Here is a 25,909-nt window from a genome sequence, read left to right on the forward strand (position 1 = left end):
GCCTGCACATCAGCATCAAAATACCTTTCTAATGATATATAATTGTTTATACCTTAGAAGTACAGTTTAGCCGTAAAAGGGGTGTAAAGGAAACATGATTGCCTATTTATATAATTGATGAGCTGGTAAATTGGAAGGAACATAATGGATGAGTGTACAAGTGTGCTAAAAAGAACAAAAATTTCTGTCGGGTCTTCAAAATATTCATCTTCCATAGCAGCATCCGAATCTTAGTATTGCAAGCAAATGATGTACATACATATGTACATACATATATGCATTAGGCAGAGTCGCGGAAAAAACTTTATAATTCCACACATAGTTTGAAGTTTATTTTGAGAGAATTTTGTGGTCGAAAGAACCCTCATTCTTGAATTTTGATGCACTGAGCATGAATCCAAAGTCCGTTTTGCTTCACCACCTCAGGATTTTTTCCTAATCTCAAAAAACGTACGCATCCCATAATATCCGCCATGTTTTTTGAGGACTTTGGATTCGTGCTCAGTGCATCAAAACAATGGGGGTTAGGTATAGCTGTCAAAAGTACATAACACCTTTTTTGTGGGGCTGTATAATTGATACTCCACATATTTCGTTTGGTCGGGTTTCTGCTCCAGCTGGGGATTTTTTCATGAGCAGGTTTCTCATGACAGAAATATATACACTCAGGGCCAGTTTTCCACTGCACAGTTGTGGCTCAAACTTAGTTTAAACGCTCGAGCTGGCTATTTTTAACTGAGATTAGCCAATCAAATGCCAGAGAGTTGTTCAATATAAACGCAGTTTACATAATTTAAGTTTAAATGATACTGAAAAGCTGGTTCACATAAGTTTTCCGTTGTCTAAAATACCTTTTCAGCGGTCTATTAAATCTTCAAATAGCGCAATAAATAAAAAAATTAATTTTTGGTGGACGTATCAGGCGCGAAAATATTGATGGCACTTAATCCCTCTCAACGTAAGCTTTAAAATTAAATAGTCAGGTTATTAATACAAACCTGTTTACTTCGCAAGGGAACCGTTTCGGGCTAATGTAGATACATTCGTATGTGTTTCTGTACATATATGTACAAGTATATGTATAATTGTGCCGAGCGGCATCCACCTGTGCTTTGAGTCAACAAAATCATTTTACGGTTATTTTTGAAAACGAAAAACAATGTACAGATTTTATTTTATTAAAATTTACTTATCCTTCATTTTCATCTACAGTATGCACAGCTATTTGAAGCGATTCAAAAACGTATTTTATGTACATACTTTTTTTTTTAAATCATAAAAAGTTTCCCATGTATTGTATATGGAAAAAAGCAATATTTCGAAGAAATGTTATAGAATCCTTGAGAATCTAAGTATATTTTTCAATCGGCAAATTCTGCGTCTCTTCACAAGATTTCAGGGAATAGTACGAAATTGCTTATTTAACCATTTTTTAGTATTAACTTTTTTTATGGGTCCCCCGAAAACCCCAAAAATTAAATGGGGCTCAATTTTTTCGATATAGAACAATCCTAGCTATATATACAATCCGACTATATATATATATTTAAAAAAAAAATACATACCAATATACTATACATATAAAAGTACGTACATATGTATATGTATGTATAAGTGTGGTATAAGCATGAGTGATCGAAAAAAGCAATACAAATATTTGATAAAATTTGCCAAGTGTACATATGTATACTCCTATTTAGTTGGCACAGTGCTAGCGATTTTGCGAGAGTCTGACAGTGGTAACACGCTTACTCAAACATTTGCAGATCTATTATGCGGTGGTAATAATAACTTTGTAACTGGTAAACAAAGTTCCCGTTAATTTTTAAACCCGTTTCGCGATCTGTACAATCGTAAAAATTATTCCCACCTTGTAAGCTGATAACAAGCATTAACAGGATTGCGGTAACAAGAAGTGGAAATATTTTTTGGTAAAAAAATATTCGGTAACGTGTAGAATAGGCCTGTTAATGGCAAAATGGTAATTTCATAAAAATGTCCAATAATCTCTACATTTTACCCACTGAAGTCAAAAAGAAAAGTGGCAGATGATATGTAGGAATACGTTATAATAAAATTTTCCGGAAAATAATTGTGACAGCGGAAATTTTTAATTATACTTATACACGCAGTGCACGGACTTCGAAAAAATTATTAGTGGAAGATTTTACATTCAAAAAATGGTAGAAGTTGGTATATTTTTTATCTCAAAAAGATTTTCGATCCGAATTTGATTTCATCACGGATGCCGTAATTCAGGCTCTAATAGTCTCTTTGCTTTCATTCCGAAAAATATCGGTAGATTTTTATACTTTGTTGGTAAAAATGGTAGAAAATAAAATACAGCTAAAAAGTTGGTAGATCTTTCAATAAAGTGGTTGAGTCCATGCACTGTATTCACGATTTCTTTATTCTTTATGTATGAGGAAATTGATATTGAAATTGGATATAAGCTTCATGAGGCTTTTTTGGCTGCATGGTTAGATTAAGTTAGGAGAGCGTGTATGCAAAGTTCCATGCTTCCACTCAGAGGAATAGTTGCCGAGGGGAGGTATATTTCTCCAACCCGTATTAATCATCGTTGTTGCATCGGTGCAATAGCTTAGTGCCCTGTAACGTTCATACTCATCAATCATCTGGTTTGGTCCATAATTATAGCTTGTAACTTAAAATTTTTTGCTAATATATACGCACTAAATGGTGGTTGTATGAATATGTCTGTTCCAGCTAGAACCAAGCTATTTAGTAGAAGACTAGCTGCCTTCTTTATAGCATAGATCTCAGCTTGTAAGACACAGTAATCAGTTGGCAAACGAAAAGGCTGTCCGATTTGCAGATCCTCTGAGCAAAGAAGCCCGGCACCAGTTCCCGAATCCATCTTTAGGTATTCTTATGTTGGCTTCTCAGTAAACTTTGATTCCCATTAAGCTGGTCTCTTTTTATTTCTCCCATTGTCTGCAAACAAGTCTCGTTATAATTAAACCTCTTCTTCTGCTATTCAAAATCATAGAATACTTTTTGAAAAGTTTTGAAATAGGTATATATAATCGATGTGAAAACCAGAAATCACGCGGTCAACGATTTTTTTATTGATACAATTATTTATTAATTTATCGATATCATTTTCGATGTATTAATCGATATTTTCATCGAGATATTTTTAGAAATCCTTAGTGCGTTTTTTATTCGATGTAATTATCGATATGTTTATCGATTTTTTTCTTTATGTTAGTTGCAAGTTACGATATATTTACACATACATTTATCGATGTAAATATCTGTATCGTTTTACATATTATGTCGTTGTCTATATGATTATTGTATCGAATAAATGCATACATTTGGCGATATCGATATTTATATTAACCAATAAAGTTACATAAAACACTTCTTTATTATATTAATTTTCCGACTTGCAGCTATTGAAGGCTTTATATGCATTGCAAAACTTTATCTTGGGTACGGAGCAAATCACTGTGATCATTATATTGTGTACCCACTGTTACTTTTGATAGGTATTCATAAAAATTCGAATTTTTTCAGTGAAATAATTTTATTTTCCCCAGCAAATCTTGAAAAATATTTTTCAAAAATAAATCACATAATTATTTTTAGTTATTCAACTCAATACCGAAGACTTTTGAATTCATACATACAAACACATGTTTCAAATGAGGCAGAGTGCCGAATAATATGACAGAACTGAGAACAAAAATTCTTTGGTCGTATCTCTCTCACTGCACTGACTAATGCTCTCGCCTTTTGGGTTTTTAAAAGCTAAACAGATGTGAAGATTTTTTATTTTCTTAAAATAAAATTTTTTATCAATTAGATTTTAAAGGCACAGATATTTAGGTAGATCTAAAAGCAAGTATACATTTAGACTGATTTATGTTGGGCTCTCTTGTTTTTGTTAATTTAAATTATTTTTTTTATAAAAACATAGTTTATTCTTTATAAAAAAAAATCATATAAAACCAAGTTATGGCGGGCCACGGCCCACAGCTTCCAATTTGTTATCTTCATAATCTACATACATATTCGCTTTGTCGATGGCAACATGAATTTTTTGAATGTCATTCCCACATTTAGGGCCGGTTACTCAATGTCTGGTTAACACTAATCTGCGGTTANTTTTAGACCGATTTACGTTGGGCACTTTTGTATTTGTAAATTTAAATTATTTTATTCTAAAAATATAGTTTATTCTTTATAAAAAAAAATAATCATATAAAACCAAGTTACGATGGGCCCACGGCCCACAGCTTCCAATTTGTTATCTTCACTAACTACATACATATTCGCTTTGTCGATGGCGACATGAATTTTTTGAATGTCATTTCCACATTTAGGGTCGGGTACTCAATGTCTGGTTAACACTAATCTGTGGCTAAACATCGTTATCGACGTCTTCGACTCCATGCATACAACAGGGAGTNCTCGTATACTTATGACTATATAACAGCAGTTAAGAATAGGAGACTCCTCCGTCTGCACTCGCGCCTGCAGTCTTCACTCTTGTATAAAATAATTTATACACTGAATTCTAAACTCTTGAGAGCAATAGCAATGAAAAATTGATCATCATTAAAATAAGTCCCAGCAATTGGCCTCCAACAGTGCTGTGCATCCGACGAATTCCCCAAAAATAAAATCGATGGGTTTTCCAACAAACAACAAAAACACAACACAAATAGCAACAAGCTACAACGAAGCTCCACGAAGTATCCACCGAATGAAGAAAGTACTCTTACACGCTGTGAACTCACTCATGCTACNTTCGAATACTTATGACTATAGAACAGCAGCGAAGGATAGGAGACTCCTCCGTCTGCACTCGAGCCTGCAGTCTCGTATAAAATAATTTACAAACTAAATTCTAACCTCTTGAGGGCAATACCAAGAAAAATTGATCATCATTACAATAAGTCCCAGCAATTGGCCTCCAACAGTGCTGTGCATCCGACGAATTTCCCAAAAATAAAATCGATGAGTTTTCCAACAAACAACAAAAACACAACACAAATAGCAACAAGCTACAACGAAGCTCCACGAAGTATCCACCGAATGAAGAAAGTACTCTTACACGCTGTGAACTCACTCATGCTACAAACACATACACCCATAAAACCGAATACGAGACAACAAATGATCGAGCTATTTGATCGCAATTGGAACGATCTTGTGTCATTCTTCGCTCGCACCTCAAAAACGATCGACGTCTTGGTTTCAGTCTCGGGGATTATGACTTAAACCAGAAGATTTTTAATTTCTGAGATTTAAGTTTTTCATACGCGCACATATATAGTATATATATATATATTTGGAAAAATAATAATTTACATAGAGTTTTCGTATAATTTGTATTATAACTGAGGTGAAGAAGAGAGTTTATTTCAAACGGAAAATACAAAATATAATTTTAACGCGATAAAATTTACACTATAACGGCGCAAAGGATAACGAAAGTAAGCAGTTAAAAGAGTATAAGAAGTAAATAAGGATTTGCAAGTGTTGAACAACTGTGATAAAGAAATAATGTGAAAAAATTCCTCAAAATTTTTGCAGTGAAAAATTGAAAATATTGAAAAATTTTTGGTTTCGTAACAAAATTTTATGAAGAAAATATTTTTCGCTGCGCTGAATATCTAAAAAAAGAATCGATACACTGGTGGGCATGCGAACGGTCGCTCGGTGAGCTCGGCCAGCTGATGGTGGGTGATCGTGCCACATACGAACTGCGCGCTCGTTGCTCGTGCGCTCGGTCGCACTTGGTCAAGCTGAGCAACGGGCTATCGCTCGGTCGGTCGGTAGGTCGTGCGGTTGCTCGGTTTGTGGGTAAATCGGTTGATCCGGATCCGTTTCGCAGCCGAAGTGTTGCACTCGGCCATAATGCATACTCGTATGGGTTTACTTATGTGTACATGCATACATACATATATGCTTATTAATTTATTTTATTATAATACATATTTATATGTATATGTATAAATACCTATGTACATTGTACATATGTACATACATATTGTATGTATGAACGTGTATTGCAAGGATCGATAAAATCGATAAAACAATAACACAAACAAGGATAACATAAACTTTTAAGGAATAACTGCTAAAGGATAACAGTGCTGTGTATTTTTTCATGCAACAATAATTCTAATCGAACCGAAAAACCTTGGTTATAATTTTGATTTAAAAAAAAAAAAAACTGAAGTTTGCAATGCTCGCAGAGATTTTACAATTCTCTTAAAATTAACTGAATTGTCAATTTTTAAAAATAGCCACTGAAAATTAAGAAGCAAAAGCTGCTGTGCCTGAGTTTGTGTTTGTACGTATAGCAGCGCCTGTTTGTGTTTGTGTGGCCAACAGTGATCGGTGTTATATTTTCGTACATAAATGAGATGGAAAATAACTTGCAGCGCAGGAATACGAAAAGGACGGCCTGCGACAGAATAATTTTTCGAAAATAGAAATATTTATCCAATAAAGTGTGCATATGTATATTATTTTCAGTTCGTGGCGAATTTCGCACAGCAGCGTAGCATATGTGCACTGAACTTAACACTGATATTTATAAATAAAATAAAATAAAAAAATTTTAAGTGAAGAGTAATAAAAAACTGTGAATAAAAATATAAAATTAAAAAGTTCAGCAAAGTGATAATTAAATTACAATACAATTAAAAAAAATCTGTGTCCAAAAACAATTAAGTTCAATGTAAAACCCTTAGTGTAATTTTCAAATTCTCTTTTTTTCTTTTTCAGCACCTACGAAAAGCGATAAATCTGTGTTTTGAAGTGAAAAAAAAAAATAAAGATATACATATAAATAGGTAGTGAAATCAGTCAACACATATAAGAGAAGCAGCTGTAGAAAAAATCACATAGTGTTTAAAATCGGATAGTTACACTTAAGTGGCATCTTTTTGGTTTGCATCGCACCGCAACCATCAACGTCCAGTCTTATATCTATCCGATAGCATAATATTAGTGAGTTAGCTGCACTGCAAGTCACTAAATACCTTCAGTTATCATTTTAAATGCGCTATAACTAGTGTTATATAACGAAAATGCAACGAGAAAATTCGAATCCGCTTCAACAGCAGCAACAGCTGCAATCGCAATCGCAGTCGCAGTCTCATCAAGAAATGCAACAATTCTCGAGTCAACAACAATACTCGAGCATGCAGCAGCAGCAACAAAGGATTAGCCGCACCGAACAACGCACCGTCCAAAGTCAGCAAATCACTCAACAAAGAGGTCAGTTTGCTCAGCCGCAATGGCGAATGATCACTCATCATTCATGTGGAAAATCAGGCATATGTCATGATCAGGGAACGGATTTTTAGGACCTAAAACCCTATAAAAAAAGACAAAATAAAATAGCGAAGTAGGGAAGAAAAGGCACTAGAACCCGCAAAAAAGGCAAAAGAAGGCACTAAAAAAGACAAAAATCGAAAAACAATCCAAATTTACTTTTTAAAAATATTTATTTTACAAGTAAAAACTAGTTAGGTAGAAAAACAAAAAAAAACAAATACCTTAAAAAAAAAAACAAAAAAATGCAACACCAAATGTGTATATATAGATGGAATCAGGGAAAACTAAACCGTGGACATTCTCAATCCAATATACTCTCTCTTTAGCTGAAAAAGGATAATTTCCATAAAATCCGTTCCCTGGCCATGATTATTGCCAAATTTTAGCAGGTTTTTAGGTTGCAGGTTCATTGTGAAGATAAATATGAAAAAATTATAGTGAAATTTTACGAGCGTGGAAATTGTTAGTGGGATCCAAGTCAAACTGATAACCCAAACATTTATTGAAGTCGGGTTATTTTTTCTCTCTTTCTTTGTTTTCGATCTTTTTATCTTTTATTTTTTGTTTTTATTTTAGTATCACCTGCTAAACTTATAATTTTCTTGTTGCCGTAGTTATTTTTCAAAATATGAACATCGCACTGAATATTGTTAAGCAAACCTTATACGCAAATAATACCATTATTTTTTTATTTTGGTCCCATTGTTCGGTCCAATTTGTTTCGATATTTTTTATAAACAATCAAATGTAACAAATAAAAAACCGTGTGGCCCTATTAGTCAAGGACCAAAAATAATCGTTATTATGTAGGGTTTTTTCTTTTGAAGTCATTGCGAAATCGTTATTTTTTATTCATATTCTTGCGGATCGTTTCAAAACCTTTTTCTATGATTTTTATTGTTTCGATCTTGAATTTTTATTTTTCCGATCATTTTCAGTCGTAATTTTTTAATTTTTATTTTTCGAATATTTTTTGTTCTTTTTTTTGGTCGTTTCGTCATTTGCGAAAAATTTTGTAGGGATACATTCTACTAAAAAAATTCCCGGAAACCAACGGTAACCCCTAGCTACATTAAACTTACATATTAAAAAAGGGGAAAAAAATTGTTTTCCATTGAAAGTTATTATTTTTGCGAACGCAAACACAAAACCCACTACAATTCTTATATAAAAGTTTTAGATTACCGTTAATTTCTTCATGATCCAATGATCGTATCTGAACCAAATTAGTATGGGACCACATTTGAGGTACCACATTTCCTTAATATATAAAATATATAGACGTCGGTTAACGGGGTTCAAACATAACATACATAAAAAAAAAAAAATATTCCAACGAATTGAGAACCTTCTCCTTTTTTTGAAGTCCTTTTGATTTTATAACCGAGTTTAAAATAGGCACATTATTTGTTATAAAGATGTATGTACCTACTTTTTTGTGTTGGTGGATCCTTCCAACAGGCTGAGAAAATTATGAATTTTGGAATGAATTTCCGTCATTCCTTGTCAATTTGGTTTCGAAACAAACTGGTTTCGGTCATGTGCCACATTTTTCCACTGTATACCTTAACAGAAATACTGCATAAAATTTCAGATTTTTCTTGTTTTGGTATTAGAAGCGTCCGTGGATTTTTAACTAGAAACTACCTGATTGTGGAATTCTATATTCCATATCCTACAAACACAACATGTGAACATTTTTGTGCATGCGACCCAGCTTAAGAAAAATAACATACAAAATTGATGTTTTCAACTCACAATTTCGAATGGATATTGAGAAAGTAAATCCTAGATAGAATAATTTTTCATATATGTACATATGTAAAACAATTTGTAATTACGGAACCTAGCTTGATATTTTGAAATTTTACTTATAAGGGATTTCGGTGTCAATCCAATTTTAAAGTGAGGCATAACATTGAAAAAATTCTATAAGTACTATATGAGACGTTTACTTTGAAAGCAACATAAGCCACTTCATGCCGATTGACTTCTGTGATCAGTTATCTGTATGTAAGCGCGCCTGTTAGGTGTTTAACTTCAGCCTCTAAACCACCTACTACACCTTAAAACGACGTTTTTTATAAAAAAGTTGTTCAAAGTAGAAAGGTTCCAATGTTTCAAAAAGTTGCCCTCTAAATTTACTGTAGGTCTATGAAAACAAAAAATAACACTGGTTTACAGCAAAAATTCTATGTATAATTCCAACAAAATATTTGCGTATTTTCATTTGACCACTCAATACTTCTTTATTTATCCCTCGCTTTCCTTCGTTAGTAACTTGATTTTTTTTTGTAACAGAACCTGCTTTAGCACAAGTGCAAGAATTTTGCACAAAACCTGATATTAAAAATTTAAATTTTCCTTCTGGTGAAGTTTGATTTTTTCATTTTTTCATTAAAAAAAAAACTGGAAAGACTAATTAATTTGTCAGAAACTATCAGCCCTATCGGAAAGTGATGAATATATGGTTTATGGAGAATTTTATTAGCTTTGATTTGACGTATCTCATTTGATCGTTAAATTGGTTCGTAAGATATATGTGATTAAGTTGAACCAATTTTTGTTTTAAGCTGAATAACGGTAAATTGTAAATATCTGGATACTGGCGTCTGGAGAACAAAAACCAAACTAAAATTTGTAATCCAGTGTAATTCTACTTCAAATCTGTTTATAAATTGCTTCTTAAACCTTTCGTTCCCGAGTTTTTTGTTTTGTTTTTAAATCTTTTATTTGACGTCATAGTATAAATAAATACATACACTGTCGATAAAGTGACAAATTTATAAATTTCATGCCCCTGTTATATTCATTATCTAGAAGTAGCTAAGCCGATTTTCAAGTTGCCTATCCATTGGCAAACGTTTGCTCGAAACAGTATTTTGATGAAGAACAATATGAGCGTTAGCTGAGTACTTTTTCATTTGGACCTTTACAATTTTTACTATACATAATTGGTATAAAGCATTTCATATGTATTTTTTCATCTTCAGTGCCTCTTGGTAAAATTTCCTGATTTACATATTTTATACAAAACATTTAAATGCATATTATTGGTGTCAAAAATGCCGATATGGTAGGAGATAAATGTTAAAATGCTATACGAAAAAAATGTTTCGTTAAATTTTACTTTAGGTCTCTGGAAAATTATATTCGAAGTAATACATAAAGTCAAATGCAGTATAATAAAATTTGTGACCAAAAAGTGAAAATTTTTCTCACGGTAGGTTGTTGTTAAGCCTTTTATGCTTAAACTGTGAAAAATTGCATATCTTTGCGCAACTTTCGGCCATCTGAGATACATTCGTCCTTCCGTTATCCGATTTTAAATATTTTTCGAAGAGCCCATTTTTATTGTTAAGCAAACTTTTCTAAGGAAAATCTTGGTTTTTAGTTCAAAATTGAAAGATAAGACGCGCACTAATGTACTTACATACATATGTATAGTGTGTTCACATGCATGAAACTACGAGTTAAAAGGTTGAATTAATTAATTTAAAAAACAACTTTTCAGAAAAAGTCTGGTCGAAATTTTTATTATGAAGCTGAATAAGTTTATAACGACGGACTTTATAAGCATCAACTTTACTATTTGTTTACACCAGCTAGCAGGTACCGTTGTGGTCAGCTGATTAATTTAAGTGACGTTTTGAACATTTTTTACTGATGGTGCTAGGCATTTTCGTCCATATAAAAGTAATTGTCGAGCATACTTTATACCCAGAGGCGATTTTGTCAAGGCCTTCCGTTGATAAGGTATTACAGACCAACTCCTAAGCAAGCGCAAAACAGAACAGAGCAGGGAAGCCAACTCGTGAGGAATTTCCCGATATGCGGGGAATTTCAGTTTGCGTAGGGAATCGGGGAATGGACCGTTTTTTGTGGGGAATTTCTGCTCTTTCAACTCTAGTGTAATAAAGTTTCAAATGGCCGTTAATTTTTTAGAATTTTGTCTGTCGCATTTGCTTTCATATAACAAATAAACGTAGTTTATTTTCATATGGAAGAAAACCGCAAAAACTTCGACAAAAAAATTCTAAAACGAAAGTTTTAAGACACTTGAAGCTTGCACTTTATTATAATAGAAATACAAAAATCTTTCTATAAAATCTAGTTAAAAACCTCGAAATTGTTACGAAAGTTTATTGAATTTTTTACAAATATTGCACAAAGTCGCAAACTTGGACTTATACGGTATTTCTTAAAGAATGAACTATATTTTTATGAAACAAAGATAACTCTAATTAAATAACAAAATAAAAATAATTGGTGCGACCAAATTTTTTTCGACCACTGTATTTATGTAAATGTTATATAAACATTTTTTATTATTTATTTGGTAACTGACTTTATAAAACTTTGGTTTGGTTTACGAATAAAACAGAAAGGCCAGCAAAATATCCAAATACAAAAGTTTTTGTTTTTTTTTTTTTTTTTGTGAATAAAGAGATATCTACGGTTGGGAAATTTTACGAAATTTCGGGCAAAATCGGGAAATTTCATTGTCGAAATCGGGGAATTCTCAAAAATGATTTGGCTACCCTGGAACAGAGTGCTTCCTGTGCTCCTTCTCGAGAAGTGAGTTGGCAACGTTTAAGCAAATAAACTGACATGAGCTACAAACGTTTGAAAATAAGTTTGTTTAAGCGATTGTAAAAAATTGTATTCAAATAAAAATTGGAAAACACATTTATGTAAATGTTATGGCTGTAGCTGATTGCGCAGAGATGTTTGCTATTATTTGTGAGCTTTTAATTTCTGTTATTAAAAATAATGCCTTCTATGAGCTATCCTCCCGAAAGCGGAAACGCAATGTCTTGCAATTGGGCCCATGTCATAAAAAATATTTCAGGAGATCATGCAGATGATAAGGCCCTTCATTCAAGAGGAGGCTTTCTGTAATTGCTTTTTACTCCTTCCTTTTTCTACTGGGTATGGAAGAAAATGCACAACACCACCAGCCAAACAAAAAATTATTAAAAATCGACATGATTTTCTAGCGTCTTAAAACTTCCACTTTATCCTGATGCAATTTAATGGGCTATTTAATGGCTGCGTACCTAAATTCTGGAGAAAAAGTTTAAAATTTGTGGGTGTAATTTTTAAAGTTTGTTGAATTTTTATAATTTTTGTACGAAAATACTAGCATTCAATACACAAAAAAATAGCCAAAACTGTTCAAATGTCACTTAACTTAATCAGCTGACCACAAGTGTGCTTAAAAAAATTAATTTTTACTTAGACTCCCTTCGGATGTAAGGACGGGAAATCTCTCATAATTAGTTATTCAGTTCCCCCTTTTTTCACATTTATGGTTGCTATTTTGCTCCCAAAGGGGCTTCTGCTTATTTCAAAGATTGTTTATAATGGAAGAAATGGAGAAATTAAAAATTCCGGGTACCTTAATTTAAAATTAAAGGAGCGGCGAGAAAAGAAAACCCTCGGAATTGTACTTGGAATTGGGTTGATTATCGCTAATAGGTTATGCATTCGAACTCTTTAAATTTAAAAAAGTTGGGGAATTTAAAGGAGTCTCGTAGTTTTTCACTACATACATAGATATATAAAAAAAATCAGGTAGTAAATTTTTGAAATTAAAAAACTCAATATACGTACATACAAAATTGATTCTGACAAGTAGATGTAATGGACCGTATGAATAAAAACTAAGCATTTGCTTTTTCTTAAACATTCAGACCTTTTACTGTACTTTGTTTGAATAAATCGAGTAAAAGGTGGGACATTTTAAGAAAAAGTAATTGCTTTTTTTAATCATACTGCCCAATATGTCGCCTTTGAAAGATGAAAAAATCATGAGTGGCAAATAATNAAATTTATTTGGATAAATCGAGTAAAATGTGGGAAATTTTATGAAAAAGTAATTGCTTTTTTATTCATAAGGCCCAATATGTCGCCTTTGAAAGATGAAAAAATCATGAGTGGCAAATAATGGATAACAACTATTGAAAAGCGATTAAGAAAATTGAACAGCAACAAATAAGGACTGCATGGAAAATAAGAAAGTTTTTCTTCAACCTATTACTGCATTTCAAATAAGTTGTTTGGGCGCTGACCAAAATTTTTAACTCCGCTACACATACAGCGACTCAAACAAATGAGCACGTTTTGATTGTCTTCAAATATTCGCAATGTTTCAAGAATCAACGCAATTTTTTAGCTGTTTGAAACTTGCACTTCATTAGACTAAAATTGTATGCGCTATAAAACTGCATACCCAAAAATTTTCTAAAAATTCAGAATAAAAAGTTGACAATTTGTTGAATTTTCCTAAATTTTGTATAAAGTCTGAAACTGTGATTTACACGGTTTTGGTTAAAGCTTAGACGATATTTTTATATAAAAATAACAAAAAAAAATAAATTTCTCCAAAAACATTACGATTATATGAAGAAAATTAAACCGTGGTCATTTGTTTGAGTCACTATATAGATAGAAGAGTTATATAAAAAAAAACTCATATGTGAACATTCCGATTCGGAAAAATGAATAAAACTCGAAATTTTAAGGACTTTTTCTCAGTTTTCCCAGATTGACGATTTTAAGCATTCTTTTCAATTGAAATTGGTAGTCCCAGACATATATTTTCCATCAAAAGGCCTTTGTAGCGGTTTNGTTCTTTTCAATTTGGTAGTCCCAGACATATATTTTCCATCAAAAGGCCTTTGTAGCGGTTTTTAGGTACTAGGAATCTGTATCTGCAATTTATTTTTGCCTAAAATGGCCGCTGGTGCGATTAGGTGCAAAAAGAAAACATGAAGAAACATTGTTTGTCCTTTTATTCATGTTCCTACCATGTTTCTTGCATCCTACCGCTGCCAGCGACCGTTTTTGGCAAAAAAAATTAAAAATTCAGAGTCCTATGACATCAAACACCTAGAAAGGCATTTTTATTGTCTAAATATTTGCATTTAAATAAATTTCAATTATTTTAAAAGCAGCTCTGCGACCACCAGCTTCAAATTGAAAAATAAAACGCTTAATAGCGCCAACGTGGGAAAACTTTTCTATATACTATCCAGACTTTTAGAAAAACTTAGTTTCATAAATTGCCCCCCAAAAAAACTGAAAATTTCGTACAGTGTAACGACCACTATTCGAACCAGAAATGCGAAATGCAACAAATGACTAGTGAGAATAAAAACATTCCAAATTCATTTTCTTCAAATATTTTGTAAAACTTTGGACACCAAACATTTTCCGTATTCAAAACAAAATATGTATAACTCTGCATCACTGCCGTCTGTCAGGGCACAATTTTGATAAGATCAACTGCGCCGTTAATTTTATAAAAGCCTGGCTAGCTATACAACAAACACCATATAAACCCCCTTTTCAAACTTTATACAAAAATAACAAAAATTCGACAAATTTTTAAACTTTTTATACAGAACAAAAAAAATTTCAAAAATCAACGGTATTTTCTAGCTACTTGAAACTTGCACTGCATACCAGAAATTTTTCTAAAAATTCTGAATAAAAAGTTTAAAAATTTGGTGGAAATTTGTCGATTTTTATAATTTTTGTATAAAAGTTTGAAAAGGGCATTTATATGGTGTTTGTGGTATAGCTAGCCAGGCTTTTATAAAAAAATATTAAACATAAAATAAACCATGGAAATATAGCCAAAGCTCTTCAAATTAAGACGACTCTATTCTAATGACCCCTAGTGTATGTAGACTTTACAACTTTAACTCTGAGCTAAGTATTATTTGCTTTTTTTTACTAATTTGAAGATTTTTCTTGATTCGTTACTTTCGCTTAAAAACAATCTCATTTTTCAAACGCACATTTAGAGGTAATTATTATTATTTTTTTCAAATCTAAGTATCTACTATCCTGCAACGAGTGTGTCTTTATCTCTTCCCACTCGACACTTGAAGATCAGTCATCAAGAATATTTTTCTGTTGCTCAACGCAGACATCTGCAGAATGAATCAGTGGGTGCAGTTGAAATCGTATCTACTTACTTATGTGTCATGGGTCCACTCATCACAGAGTGATTTGTCAAGATGCCAAAAAACGCATACACAAAAGTAAATACTTACATATGCGTCTAAGTTCTTATACATACGTATGTATGTAAGTAAATATGTACATATGTACATATGGATGTAGTTATGTATAAGTATACGCATGTATAAGACTTAAAGAAAATTGAATGCTCTTGTTTTTCTCNCGATTTGTCAAGATGCCAAAAACGCATACACAAAAGTAAATAGTTACATATGTGTCTAAGTTCTTATACATACGTATATATGTAAGTAAATATGTACATATGTACATATGGATGTAGTTATGTATATGTATACGCATGTATAAGACTTAAAGAAAATTGAATGCTCTTGTTTTTCTCGACGGTATTGGTATTGGTGTCGTTGAGCTTTTTCGAAGATTTCATTGCTCAGTGCCACAAGGTCGCACTGGCCATTCGCCAGTTGCCACTTGGCGTTTGGCCATCGGGCACGAGCTGGCCACACCTGGCAAGTAATAAGATGATGATTAAACTGTTTGTTTTGGCATCCAAGGATAAGTGAGGATGACGAATGCGAATTTAATGATTGCTCTTTACGGTTTTTTGTTTAAATTTTTTTTATCCTAAAGCAGGCCAACTGTTTTAATAATTTTTTTTCTAAAGGACATTAATAATTAATATGTTTTTTAGATAATTTAATTATAAATTCAGTTATATCAACATCGGTTGTTTTACAATACAATTTTGATAAATTAATAATAATAAATTTGATAAATTAAGTTGCAACAACACAGCCAATTTCTATTCTCTTCGCTGATTGCCTATTTCCTTATGAATGAAGTCAAGTTTTTTTGCCAAAAATGTACGTTCATATTTAAAATATTTTTTATTCAATTTCTTTTATCAAATTTAAAACGAAATTGGCATGGGACCTTGATAGAATGAAAATCCACAATTTTGCAATAAAAATTGGCGAATTTCAAATAAAAATATAGTCCTAGNTTGGCAAGTTATAAGATGATGATTAAACTGTTTGTTTTGGCATCCAAGGATAAGTGAGGATGACGAATGCGAATTTAATGATTGCTCTATTCGGTTTTTTGTTTAAATTTTTTTTATCCTAAAGCAGGCCAACTGTTTTAATAATTTTTTTTCTAAAGGACATTAATAATTAATATGTTTTTTAGATAATTTAATTATAAATTCAGTTATATCAACATCGGTTGTTTTACAATACAATTTTGATAAATTAATAATAATAAATTTGATAAATTAAGTTGAAACAACACAGCCAATTTCTATTCTCTTCGCTGATTGCCTATTTCCTTATGAATGAAGTCAAGTTTTTTTGCCAAAAATGTACGTTCATATTTAAAATATTTTTTATTCAATTTCTTTTATCAAATTTAAAACGAAATTGGCATGGGACCTTGATAGAATGAAAATCCACAATTTTGCAATAAAAATTGGCGAATTTCAAATAAAAATATAGTCCTAGTTAGAATATTGAAGGCGCATATTTCTCTTATGTGCCACCGATGGCAAAACAAAGAAGGTAGTTTCACTCAGCATTCACTTTTTTTAAATATTTTTTTTACAATAAATATTATCGTCAATTTGGCTTAAAGGTGCTGCCTTTTTTGTGATTATATTGTTTTTTTTTTGCAAAAAACCTGTTCATGCTGCCAAAGCGACGCAAGCAAAACAAAAAAAAAAAANCGAAGATTTCATTGCTCAGTGCCACAAGGTCGCACTGGCCATTCGCCAGTTGCCACTTGGCGTTTGGCCATCGGGCACGAGCTGGCCACACCTGGCAAGTAATAAGATGATGATTAAACTGTTTGTTTTGGCATCCAAGGATAAGTGAGGATGACGAATGCGAATTTAATGATTGCTCTTTACGGTTTTTTGTTTAAATTTTTTTTATCCTAAAGCAGGCCAACTGTTTTAATAATTTTTTTTCTAAAGGACATTAATAATTAATATGTTTTTTAGATAATTTAATTATAAATTCAGTTATATCAACATCGGTTGTTTTACAATACAATTTTGATAAATTAATAATAATAAATTTGATAAATTAAGTTGCAACAACACAGCCAATTTCTATTCTCTTCGCTGATTGCCTATTTCCTTATGAATGAAGTCAAGTTTTTTTGCCAAAAATGTACGTTCATATTTAAAATATTTTTTATTCAATTTCTTTTATCAAATTTAAAACGAAATTGGCATGGGACCTTGATAGAATGAAAATCCACAATTTTGCAATAAAAATTGGCGAATTTCAAATAAAAATATAGTCCTAGTTAGAATATTGAAGGCGCATATTTCTCTTATGTGCCACCGATGGCAAAACAAAGAAGGTAGTTTCACTCAGCATTCACTTTTTTTAAATATTTTTTTTACAATAAATATTATCGTCAATTTGGCTTAAAGGTGCTGCCTTTTTTGTGATTATATTGTTTTTTTTTTGCAAAAAACCTGTTCATGCTGCCAAAGCGACGCAAGCAAAACAAAAAAAAAAAAAATAAATTGCTATTATTTCATGTGTGTATGAATAGTAGTGTCAAAGAGTTTTGAGATCTGCTATCCGACAGCCCCCTGTCTCACTTTTTCCTTACGAAATATTGGAACGCGCATATATACATATCTGTTGAAAACAAGAGTACCTTCTTCTCTTCACAAATTAACTTTAGCAAACCATAGTAGAAAGCGTAGCAAAATTTTTAAAAACTTCGTACTGCTTACGAAAATTTTGCTCAATAAACTTTTCTTGACCATTTCTTTGGTGTTTTTATATTCCTCGAACTAAAGAAATATTTGCAAATAATAACATAAAAACAGATATGTTTTTTATTTAACCGTAGCTTCAGTTGCATTTCTGCTTGGATAAATTTAAAACGACTAATTTCTCTCTGCGGGAAGGCATTGATGTTATTGCAAAGATTAAAAATAACTTATCTCAAATGGAGAATAACGAAGAAATTACTATCCAATTATAAAGTTCTAACATCAGAAAGTAATTTTTGTGAACACTGCTGGCAGCAGGCTTATATCTAAACAATTAATGAATATTTTGTGAATCTTTTCCTTCAAGAACACTTTTTTCTGAAGCGGTCACTCCTCGGCAGGAAATGACGAATATTCAAGACTGCTACTGCCGATATAGCCTAATCAATCTGGCACAATTTTAGGCCGTACTCTCAAATAATTTTATAAAGGATAAATATTATGCCGTATTGATCGGAAAGTTATGTTGAATAAAATAATGAAATGTCCCGGCTCTAAATTAGTAAGGAAATATTTTTACTTAATAGAAAACTATTAAAAATTAGCGCATCGCAGAACATTAACATTAATGTCACTGACGATTCTCGTTCATCGGATCAAGTGGAAAGAAATATGTATAATTTCTCTGCATAATTATAGTACGCTAAGATTAATCACTTTCGCGTAATCAATTGTTATTTGTTGTTATTTATTAAGTTTGATCATAATCAAACGGGTGCATACATGACGTATGAGTAACATTATTTCCTGCTCATGTATACATATATGTACGTACCTAAGTATGCATGTGTTTCAAACAAAACAAATGAATCGTTTTATTTAACAATCGATTACGAAAAGGGATAAGTCGCACTGTAGTACCTTCTACTGTTATGTAGATGTTTCTTTCTGTGACTGATTAGAATATGATCTTCAATTTTTAAAATTCAAAATGGCGGATACAATATGGCGAACGACGACTATATAACAAAAATATAGATTTTTATAAAGCTTGGTATTCAGATGCTGTCGTCGTCACCGATTTCGAAATTGACACCAAGAAATTAGAAAATTATTACATATTTAATTACACAGGAGGGAGGCAAAACACGGTAACTTAATTTTGACGTCTAGATAACGGTACCGTTTTCAGAAAATCCGTATCACATCAAGATTTTGAAGTTTTATGAAAAAAAAATTATAATTTAACAGGGAAAAAATTTAAAAAAAATTTTGTTTTTCGTTTACACTAAAGCTTTTTCTTTTACGAAAAAACAAGCTACTAGCGAAGAAACGGATGAATAAATAAATGAGTGGTGAAAATGCGCAATGATTTGTTTATGATACACATGTCGTCGTCTCAGAAAACGGATGTCGAATGTTACAAAACACGGTTTTGAGAAAATTGACTTTGAAGTTTAAGGTCGAATTAATCCGAAACTGTACGGTAGATTTTTGTAACTTTTGAAGGAGACGTAGTTGGTGTTATTAGTTTTGATTTCCCATATTTTTACATTTAATATCTCTTAACGTTAATGAGAAAATTTACTTTTCATTCCGTATACATTTGTCGTAAGTAGCGTTTACTCACCACTTTGTTTTGTCCACAGAACATACGACAATAGTAAAGTATCTATTTCAACGACGATGGTATAATTTGATGAAAAAAACAGACATATTTATTAAATAATGATTACTTATTAGAAAAAACATAACAAAAACATAATCATGTATTTAATAAAAAAAATCTGTACATCTCTTATGCTGTAAATATGTTACGAACATACGTTTTCTTTATATAAAAACAAAAAACAATACTTAAATTCAGTCTTTTGTACATTTTTATCTCTTTCATTTCATTGGAGACTCAGTGCAAGCTAAAATTTAAAAATTTAAAATTTTAAAATTAGTTACTTAGTTTAATTTTCAATTTTAATTGTATCGTTATAGTAGAGGACCATCCAATTGTCGTAAGTTCAAAGTTTTGCGATACATACGACAAATGTTTTATGATTAAAAAAAGATTACATTTGTATGGGAATTTGTCGTATGTGCCACATACGACAAACGTGTTATGATTAAAAAAAAGGTACGTTTGTATGGGAATTTGTCGTATGGGACGCATTTTCAGCACATACAACAAAAGGCATACCCAATCATTAATATTATGTAACATACGACAAAATGCGCACGAAATATCTCAAAAACTAATGGAGATATAAAAAAATGGATTGCAGAATTCGAAAGAGCATGTCCAACTTAGTAAATCTGCATCAAAATCCCAAAATCGTGATTTTGCACATTCGTCATCCGTTTTCTGAGGCGACGATGTGCTGGCAAAATGTTACTCATACGCCATGTACAACGAGTATGCCATGAAGCTATACAAATTGTGCTTATTTACTTATTTTTAATCATTTTCATTTAAAATGTAATTCAATCTATAACAGGAACCACAATAATAAAAGTTTAAAAACTTGCACAAATTGCAAAAAAATATATCAAACTTCAAAATTTCAAAATTTTTAATTAGAAAATTAATAAAAATAAATAAATAAACATAATTTGCAAACACTATCATTTTTAATTTCGTTGCTAGTTAGTCAATCGCATCTGTACATACATATATAGTCGCCCGTATGCCAAAACATGAATGTGTAAAAATTAAAATTTTGAGAACTCAAGTTTGATTTTTTTTTAAGACTTAACATTTATGCAATTGAAATTGTAAAATATGTGGTTTCCGTGTACGAATGATATTTTGGGTTTTGGTATAACATAGAACATTCAAAGGTATGGCGGATCCAATAAGGTGAACAATTTTTTTTTTTTTTTTAATTTGATCCTAACTTGTTACCTGGGGGTATTTGGGGTCGCCGATTATGAGTTTGACCATGGTATTTTAGAATTCAAAATGGCGAATACAATATGGCGGAATAATTTCTAAAATTTATTGAATTCGCTCGAAACTTGTTACTCGGGGGCTTTTGGTAGGATTTTAGTAATTTTTATGACAAATGATTACGAATCTGAAAGCGGGGTTTAAAAAATTTTGAATTACCGATTTTTGGTAAAATTTGGCAGAAACTTTTCTGCAATTTTGAAATCTAATATAATTACGTTTTACTTATACTTTTAAAAATGTATGTTTTTCACTTTTATAAATGAAGGATTAATAATTTTTAAGATAACACGATTGAACGTGAAAAATGTGCATTGCTATTCAGAAAAAAAATAAATTAATTAAAACAAAACATGGGGTACAGGATGCGTCTATAGCGAGTATTTTAAAAGCATGGGTGATAAGGTAAAAAGATTTGTTTTTCTATTTGGGTCGTCGCATTTAGTCACTTTGTCTTTATGTGTGTATAACATACGCAAAATTTGAGCACTTTATTTTTTCGCGCTTATTATTTAAATTATCAAGAGAATATCGTACATAAATTTCCAAGTTAAAGCAAATTTCAGAAAAACTACACAAAAGCTATAAAAAGTTAGTATTTTTGTAGGCAAATATAGATAAAAACCCCTTTATTAATATTTATAATAAAGCAAGAAATAGTAAGTTTTTATAAAAAAAAACAGCAATTTTCCATATGAGCGTTTTCACTTGAAGTAATCAAAGCAATTTTTCTCCTTTTTCGCTTAAACAGCATTAGTAGTAGTGATAGATGACAATTTTCGTTAAAAATATGTTTCCATTTATTGAATATTTTTCGGGAGACTAGGAGGGATAAAATTTTCGTGGTTTTACGTTTCACCACATATTTAAATTTTTTTTTTCTTAAATAAGACGGTGCTACAACAAAAAATAGTCATGAAATACACCCGAAACAAAACCTAGTGTAGGTTGTAGGTAAGGTCGAATACAACATGAAAATAGGTCCCTTATAATTCCAGAATCCTCCATTTTTTTATACCAAAAAACCGTTATAATCGTACTTGATGCACTTATCTCTTAATAGCTTGGCTATTTTCCATCCGATTTTAAAAATCGAAAAATTTTTGAAAAGAGGATTTATACACCTTTTGAACGATGGACAGAAGTCCTTAAAACACAATTGCTTCCATTTATTTATTTACATACATATGTATGTATGTACATTCAAATTTTGTTTTTTCGACAGAAATAGTGTGAGTGAAAATAAAAACTAACAAATGAAATAATGGCGGGAGAAAATTCTAGCAAACGTCAAAATCTCCAAAGCTGGCTCTCAGCGGTGATACCTTATAAATATTTTTATCAAGGATCAAACCTCAGCTTTCGTTAAAGAATCAAAAAAATAAATAAATAAAAATAGTATCCTCTACTCAACAAATACAAATTTATTTTTCACTTAAATTTTTTTTTTTTCAAAAAATTCATATCACTCATCGAAAGTGCAAGAACCAATCTATATGACTATTTTCACTGCTTCCCTCAGTACAAATTTGCTTTCTCGGACTTCCCTGCGCGAAATTTTTAACAAACGTTATTGTGTTGCGTTTTTCATCATTCCGTTTCCTCTCCCCATGAGTATATTTTATTCAAAAAAAAAGTCGCAGGCATGCCCAACGCACAAACTTATCAAGGCGAATTCGAATAACATGGTGGCAGCCAAGGCGAATTTATACAAGGTGGTGTTACTGGCGAAATTAGATAACAACAACAACAACCACATGTATTTTGTATTGAGGGTGTTATGTCAAATCTCGATTCGCCCCAAAGTTTGCATGTATTTTGTTTTTGCTGTTGATGGGTGTGCTGTCAAATCAGTAAAAGCAAAAACAAAATACATGTAAGGCGAAGAAATCAGCTAATTTTACAACACCACCTTGTATAAATTCGCCTTGGTGGCAGCCGAACAAAAAAAATATTAAATTTATTTTGTCTGTGACTTTTAGCATAGTGATTGTCAAAATTTCCTTTTCATTTCCTCATTTTGATAACCCCTACGCCAAGGCCAGTAAAAAAAGTAAAATCAGCTGTTCTAAGAACTAAATCTCATATAAAGTATTTATATACATATGTACATATGTATATGTATATTACACACTGAGGTATGGCACATACATAATTGCGACGTTGGTCCTTCGCCACAAAATTAATATTACCATCAAACATCAATCTCAGAAGTAGGTCAGCATTTGACACCATTAAACATTATTTAAAAAATAAATAGTAGTCTAAAAAACATAGCAAAGAAATATTCTGAATTTTCGAATAGTAGATACAACAATGTGCGTGCCCCTATTTGATTCACAAACATATATAGGTGCATGCACACACGTTATATGTATATGTAGTCGACTCACTCTAACTGCTCTTATGAAATTGTACGAACAAATTACCCACTATTTTTCGCACGTATGTACTTACATATGTATGTGTTTTCAGTATGAAAATCGTGGAAGCTCGCCAACTGTTGGCATACGATCATGTATGTGTAGTTTTCGAAACTGTGAGTAGCATGTGCGAGAGTGGGAGAGTCTATCCACGACAAGCGCTTTCGAATTTGAAACATCCCATTATTTTACGTGCGTGTTTCTATTTATAAAATTTCTGTTTCGAACCTCGAAAATATCTAGTCAAAGTATGTCAAGCAGTAATGAACTTTTGTGAAACTAACGGTGAATCACTACTAGCTGCAAGGACGTTCGTTGCCACTATACATACACTGAAAGATCGAATGCCAATAACGTGTACTTATAAATATTGGCAACACTGATCCAGAGAAAAATCTGTATACACAGATTTATAAATTCGAATGGAATTTCTTGTACACCTCTTCTCCATCTCCGTTTACCCATTCTGTTTTATTAATTTTTACTGCTGTTGTACTTTTCTGTATTTATTTTATTAACACTAACTGATTTTTATCGATTTTGCCCCCTTTCCATGGCGCAATAATTTCGCCATGCTCCCTTTCGAACTAAAAATTTTCTAAATTTGTCAATTTATATGAAAACTTTGTTGTTTACTTCATCAAAATTTAAATTATAAGTTCGCATATTTTTTTAAACAAAAAAAAAATATTTTTTCCGTACTACAAACAAGCTGGAGCATCCAATCTAAATTTAGAGTAGAAAGCGACGCCACCACTTACATCATAGCTCGCCCGCTTAAATGTTTCCACAATGAATAACGGTCCGCATGCTATTCGCAATTTTTTTAGAAAATTTGTCACCTGCTTCTCTTGTAAGATTCAGTCGCTGGTATTCATAACTAATTTATTTTCTTAATTTGTTTCTCTCTTGCAGTGCAACAACAACATGTAGGCGCTGGCGGTACCTACACTCCGCCATCCCTAACGCACATTTACGCTCAAGGCGATATTTCACCACCGATATTTGAGCAAATTTTCAAGAACGCCCGCTTCGCTCAAGGCGGCAATGCCCTCTTCGAGGGTAAGCTATGTGGCAATCCAAAGCCATTCGTTTCTTGGACCCGAAAAGGCGCACCACTTCTCGAGTCACAAAAATTCCGAATGACCTACAACGAGGCCACCGGTGAAGTATCGTTGCTGATTAACCAAATAGGACCTGGTGATGAAGGCGAATACACATGCACCGCACGCAATCAATATGGCGAGGCCATATGCAGTGTTTATATCCAGCCTGAGGGCGCGCCTATGCCAGTGCTGCAGCCCGTTCAAAAACTCGATAAGTCATCGTACACCAACGGCTATTCGTACACCTCGATTGAGGAGGAGTTCCGTGTCGATACATTTGAATATCGCTTGCTACGCGAAGTGCAATATCGTGAGGCTATTACACGGCGTTCGGCTTACGAACAAGATCAACATTTAACGCAGGAATTGGACCGCACTTTGGGTGCTGCTCATGCACCACAATTATCTCAGAAGCCACGTAGCTCGAAACTTATTGAAGGTTCTGACGCCGTTTTCAGCGCTAAGGTGGGCTCTAATCCCAAGCCACGCCTAACTTGGTTCCATAATGGTCAACGCCTGGTAACATCGCAAAAATACGAAACTTCATATTCCAGTGGTATTGCTACGTTGCGGGTTAAGAACGCCACTTACCAAGATGCCGGCCACTATACGCTGCTCGCAGAAAATACCCAGGGTTGCGTAGTCTCCTCAGCCGTTTTGGCTGTGGAACCAGCTGCCGAAAGTGCTCACGAACCGAAGCCAGTCGATGTTACAGCAGAACAGCTGGAAGCTGGTAAAGCCTTGCCACCCACTTTCGTGAAGGGCTATGCTGATCGCGAAGTCACTGAGGGTCGCATGACTCGTTTTGATTGCCGCGTCACTGGCAATCCTTATCCTGAAGTTGTCTGGCTGATCAACGGCCGTCCAGTCAAAGATGATGTATCACATAAGATTCTTGTCAACGAATCTGGTAGTCACTCGCTGATGATTACCAACGTCAGTCGTCTGGATGCGGGCGCAGTACAGTGTTTGGCACGCAACAAGGCTGGTGAGGTTGCCATCGAAGCGCAACTGAATGTGTTGGAAAAAGAACAGATTGTCGCACCACAATTCGTTCAAAGATTCAGCACAATGACCGTACGTGAAGGCGAACCCATCACTATGAGTGCCAATGCCATCGGCACTCCAGTGCCACGCATCACATGGCAGAAGGACGGTGTGCAAATTTCGTCAAATAATGAACGATATATAGGTATTGACGGTGGCGCCACCTGCTTGGAGATTCCACGCGTCACGGCCACCGACGCAGGCTGGTATCAGTGCACAGCACAAAATATTGCCGGCTCGACTGCTAATCGCGCAAGACTCTATGTAGAAGTTCCCAGAGAACAACCGACACATGAACAAAGACGTCTCAATTTACCGCGGCCAACGAAAATCATCGAACCAGAGT

General features: G+C 32.8%; 1 protein-coding gene across 9 annotated transcripts in view; it reads left to right on the top strand.

Moving 5' to 3' along the window:
• Positions 1-25,909, top strand: part of sls (sallimus) — a 64,900-nt gene that overhangs the window by 6,527 nt on the left and 32,464 nt on the right. For 5 of the 9 annotated variants that reach the window (XM_017622623.1, XM_017622622.1, XM_017622625.1 and 2 more), the window contains exons 2-3: positions 6,769-7,263; positions 24,326-25,907. In XM_017622623.1, coding sequence (XP_017478112.1) covers positions 7,074-7,263; positions 24,326-25,907 — 1,772 coding nt within the window. In that variant the 5' untranslated portion in view covers positions 6,769-7,073. Of the gene's footprint in view, positions 1-5,379; positions 5,469-6,768; positions 7,264-24,325; positions 25,908-25,909 lie in introns of those variants that run through there. The other 4 variants (XM_017622630.1, XM_017622628.1, XM_017622629.1 and 1 more) reach the window with 2 other exon arrangements.

Source organism: Rhagoletis zephyria, unplaced genomic scaffold, assembly GCF_001687245.7.
Source record: "Rhagoletis zephyria isolate East Lansing unplaced genomic scaffold, Rhagoletis_zephyria_1.1 Rzeph_scaffold_02862, whole genome shotgun sequence".
In the NCBI taxonomy this organism is placed as follows: domain Eukaryota; kingdom Metazoa; phylum Arthropoda; class Insecta; order Diptera; family Tephritidae; genus Rhagoletis; species Rhagoletis zephyria.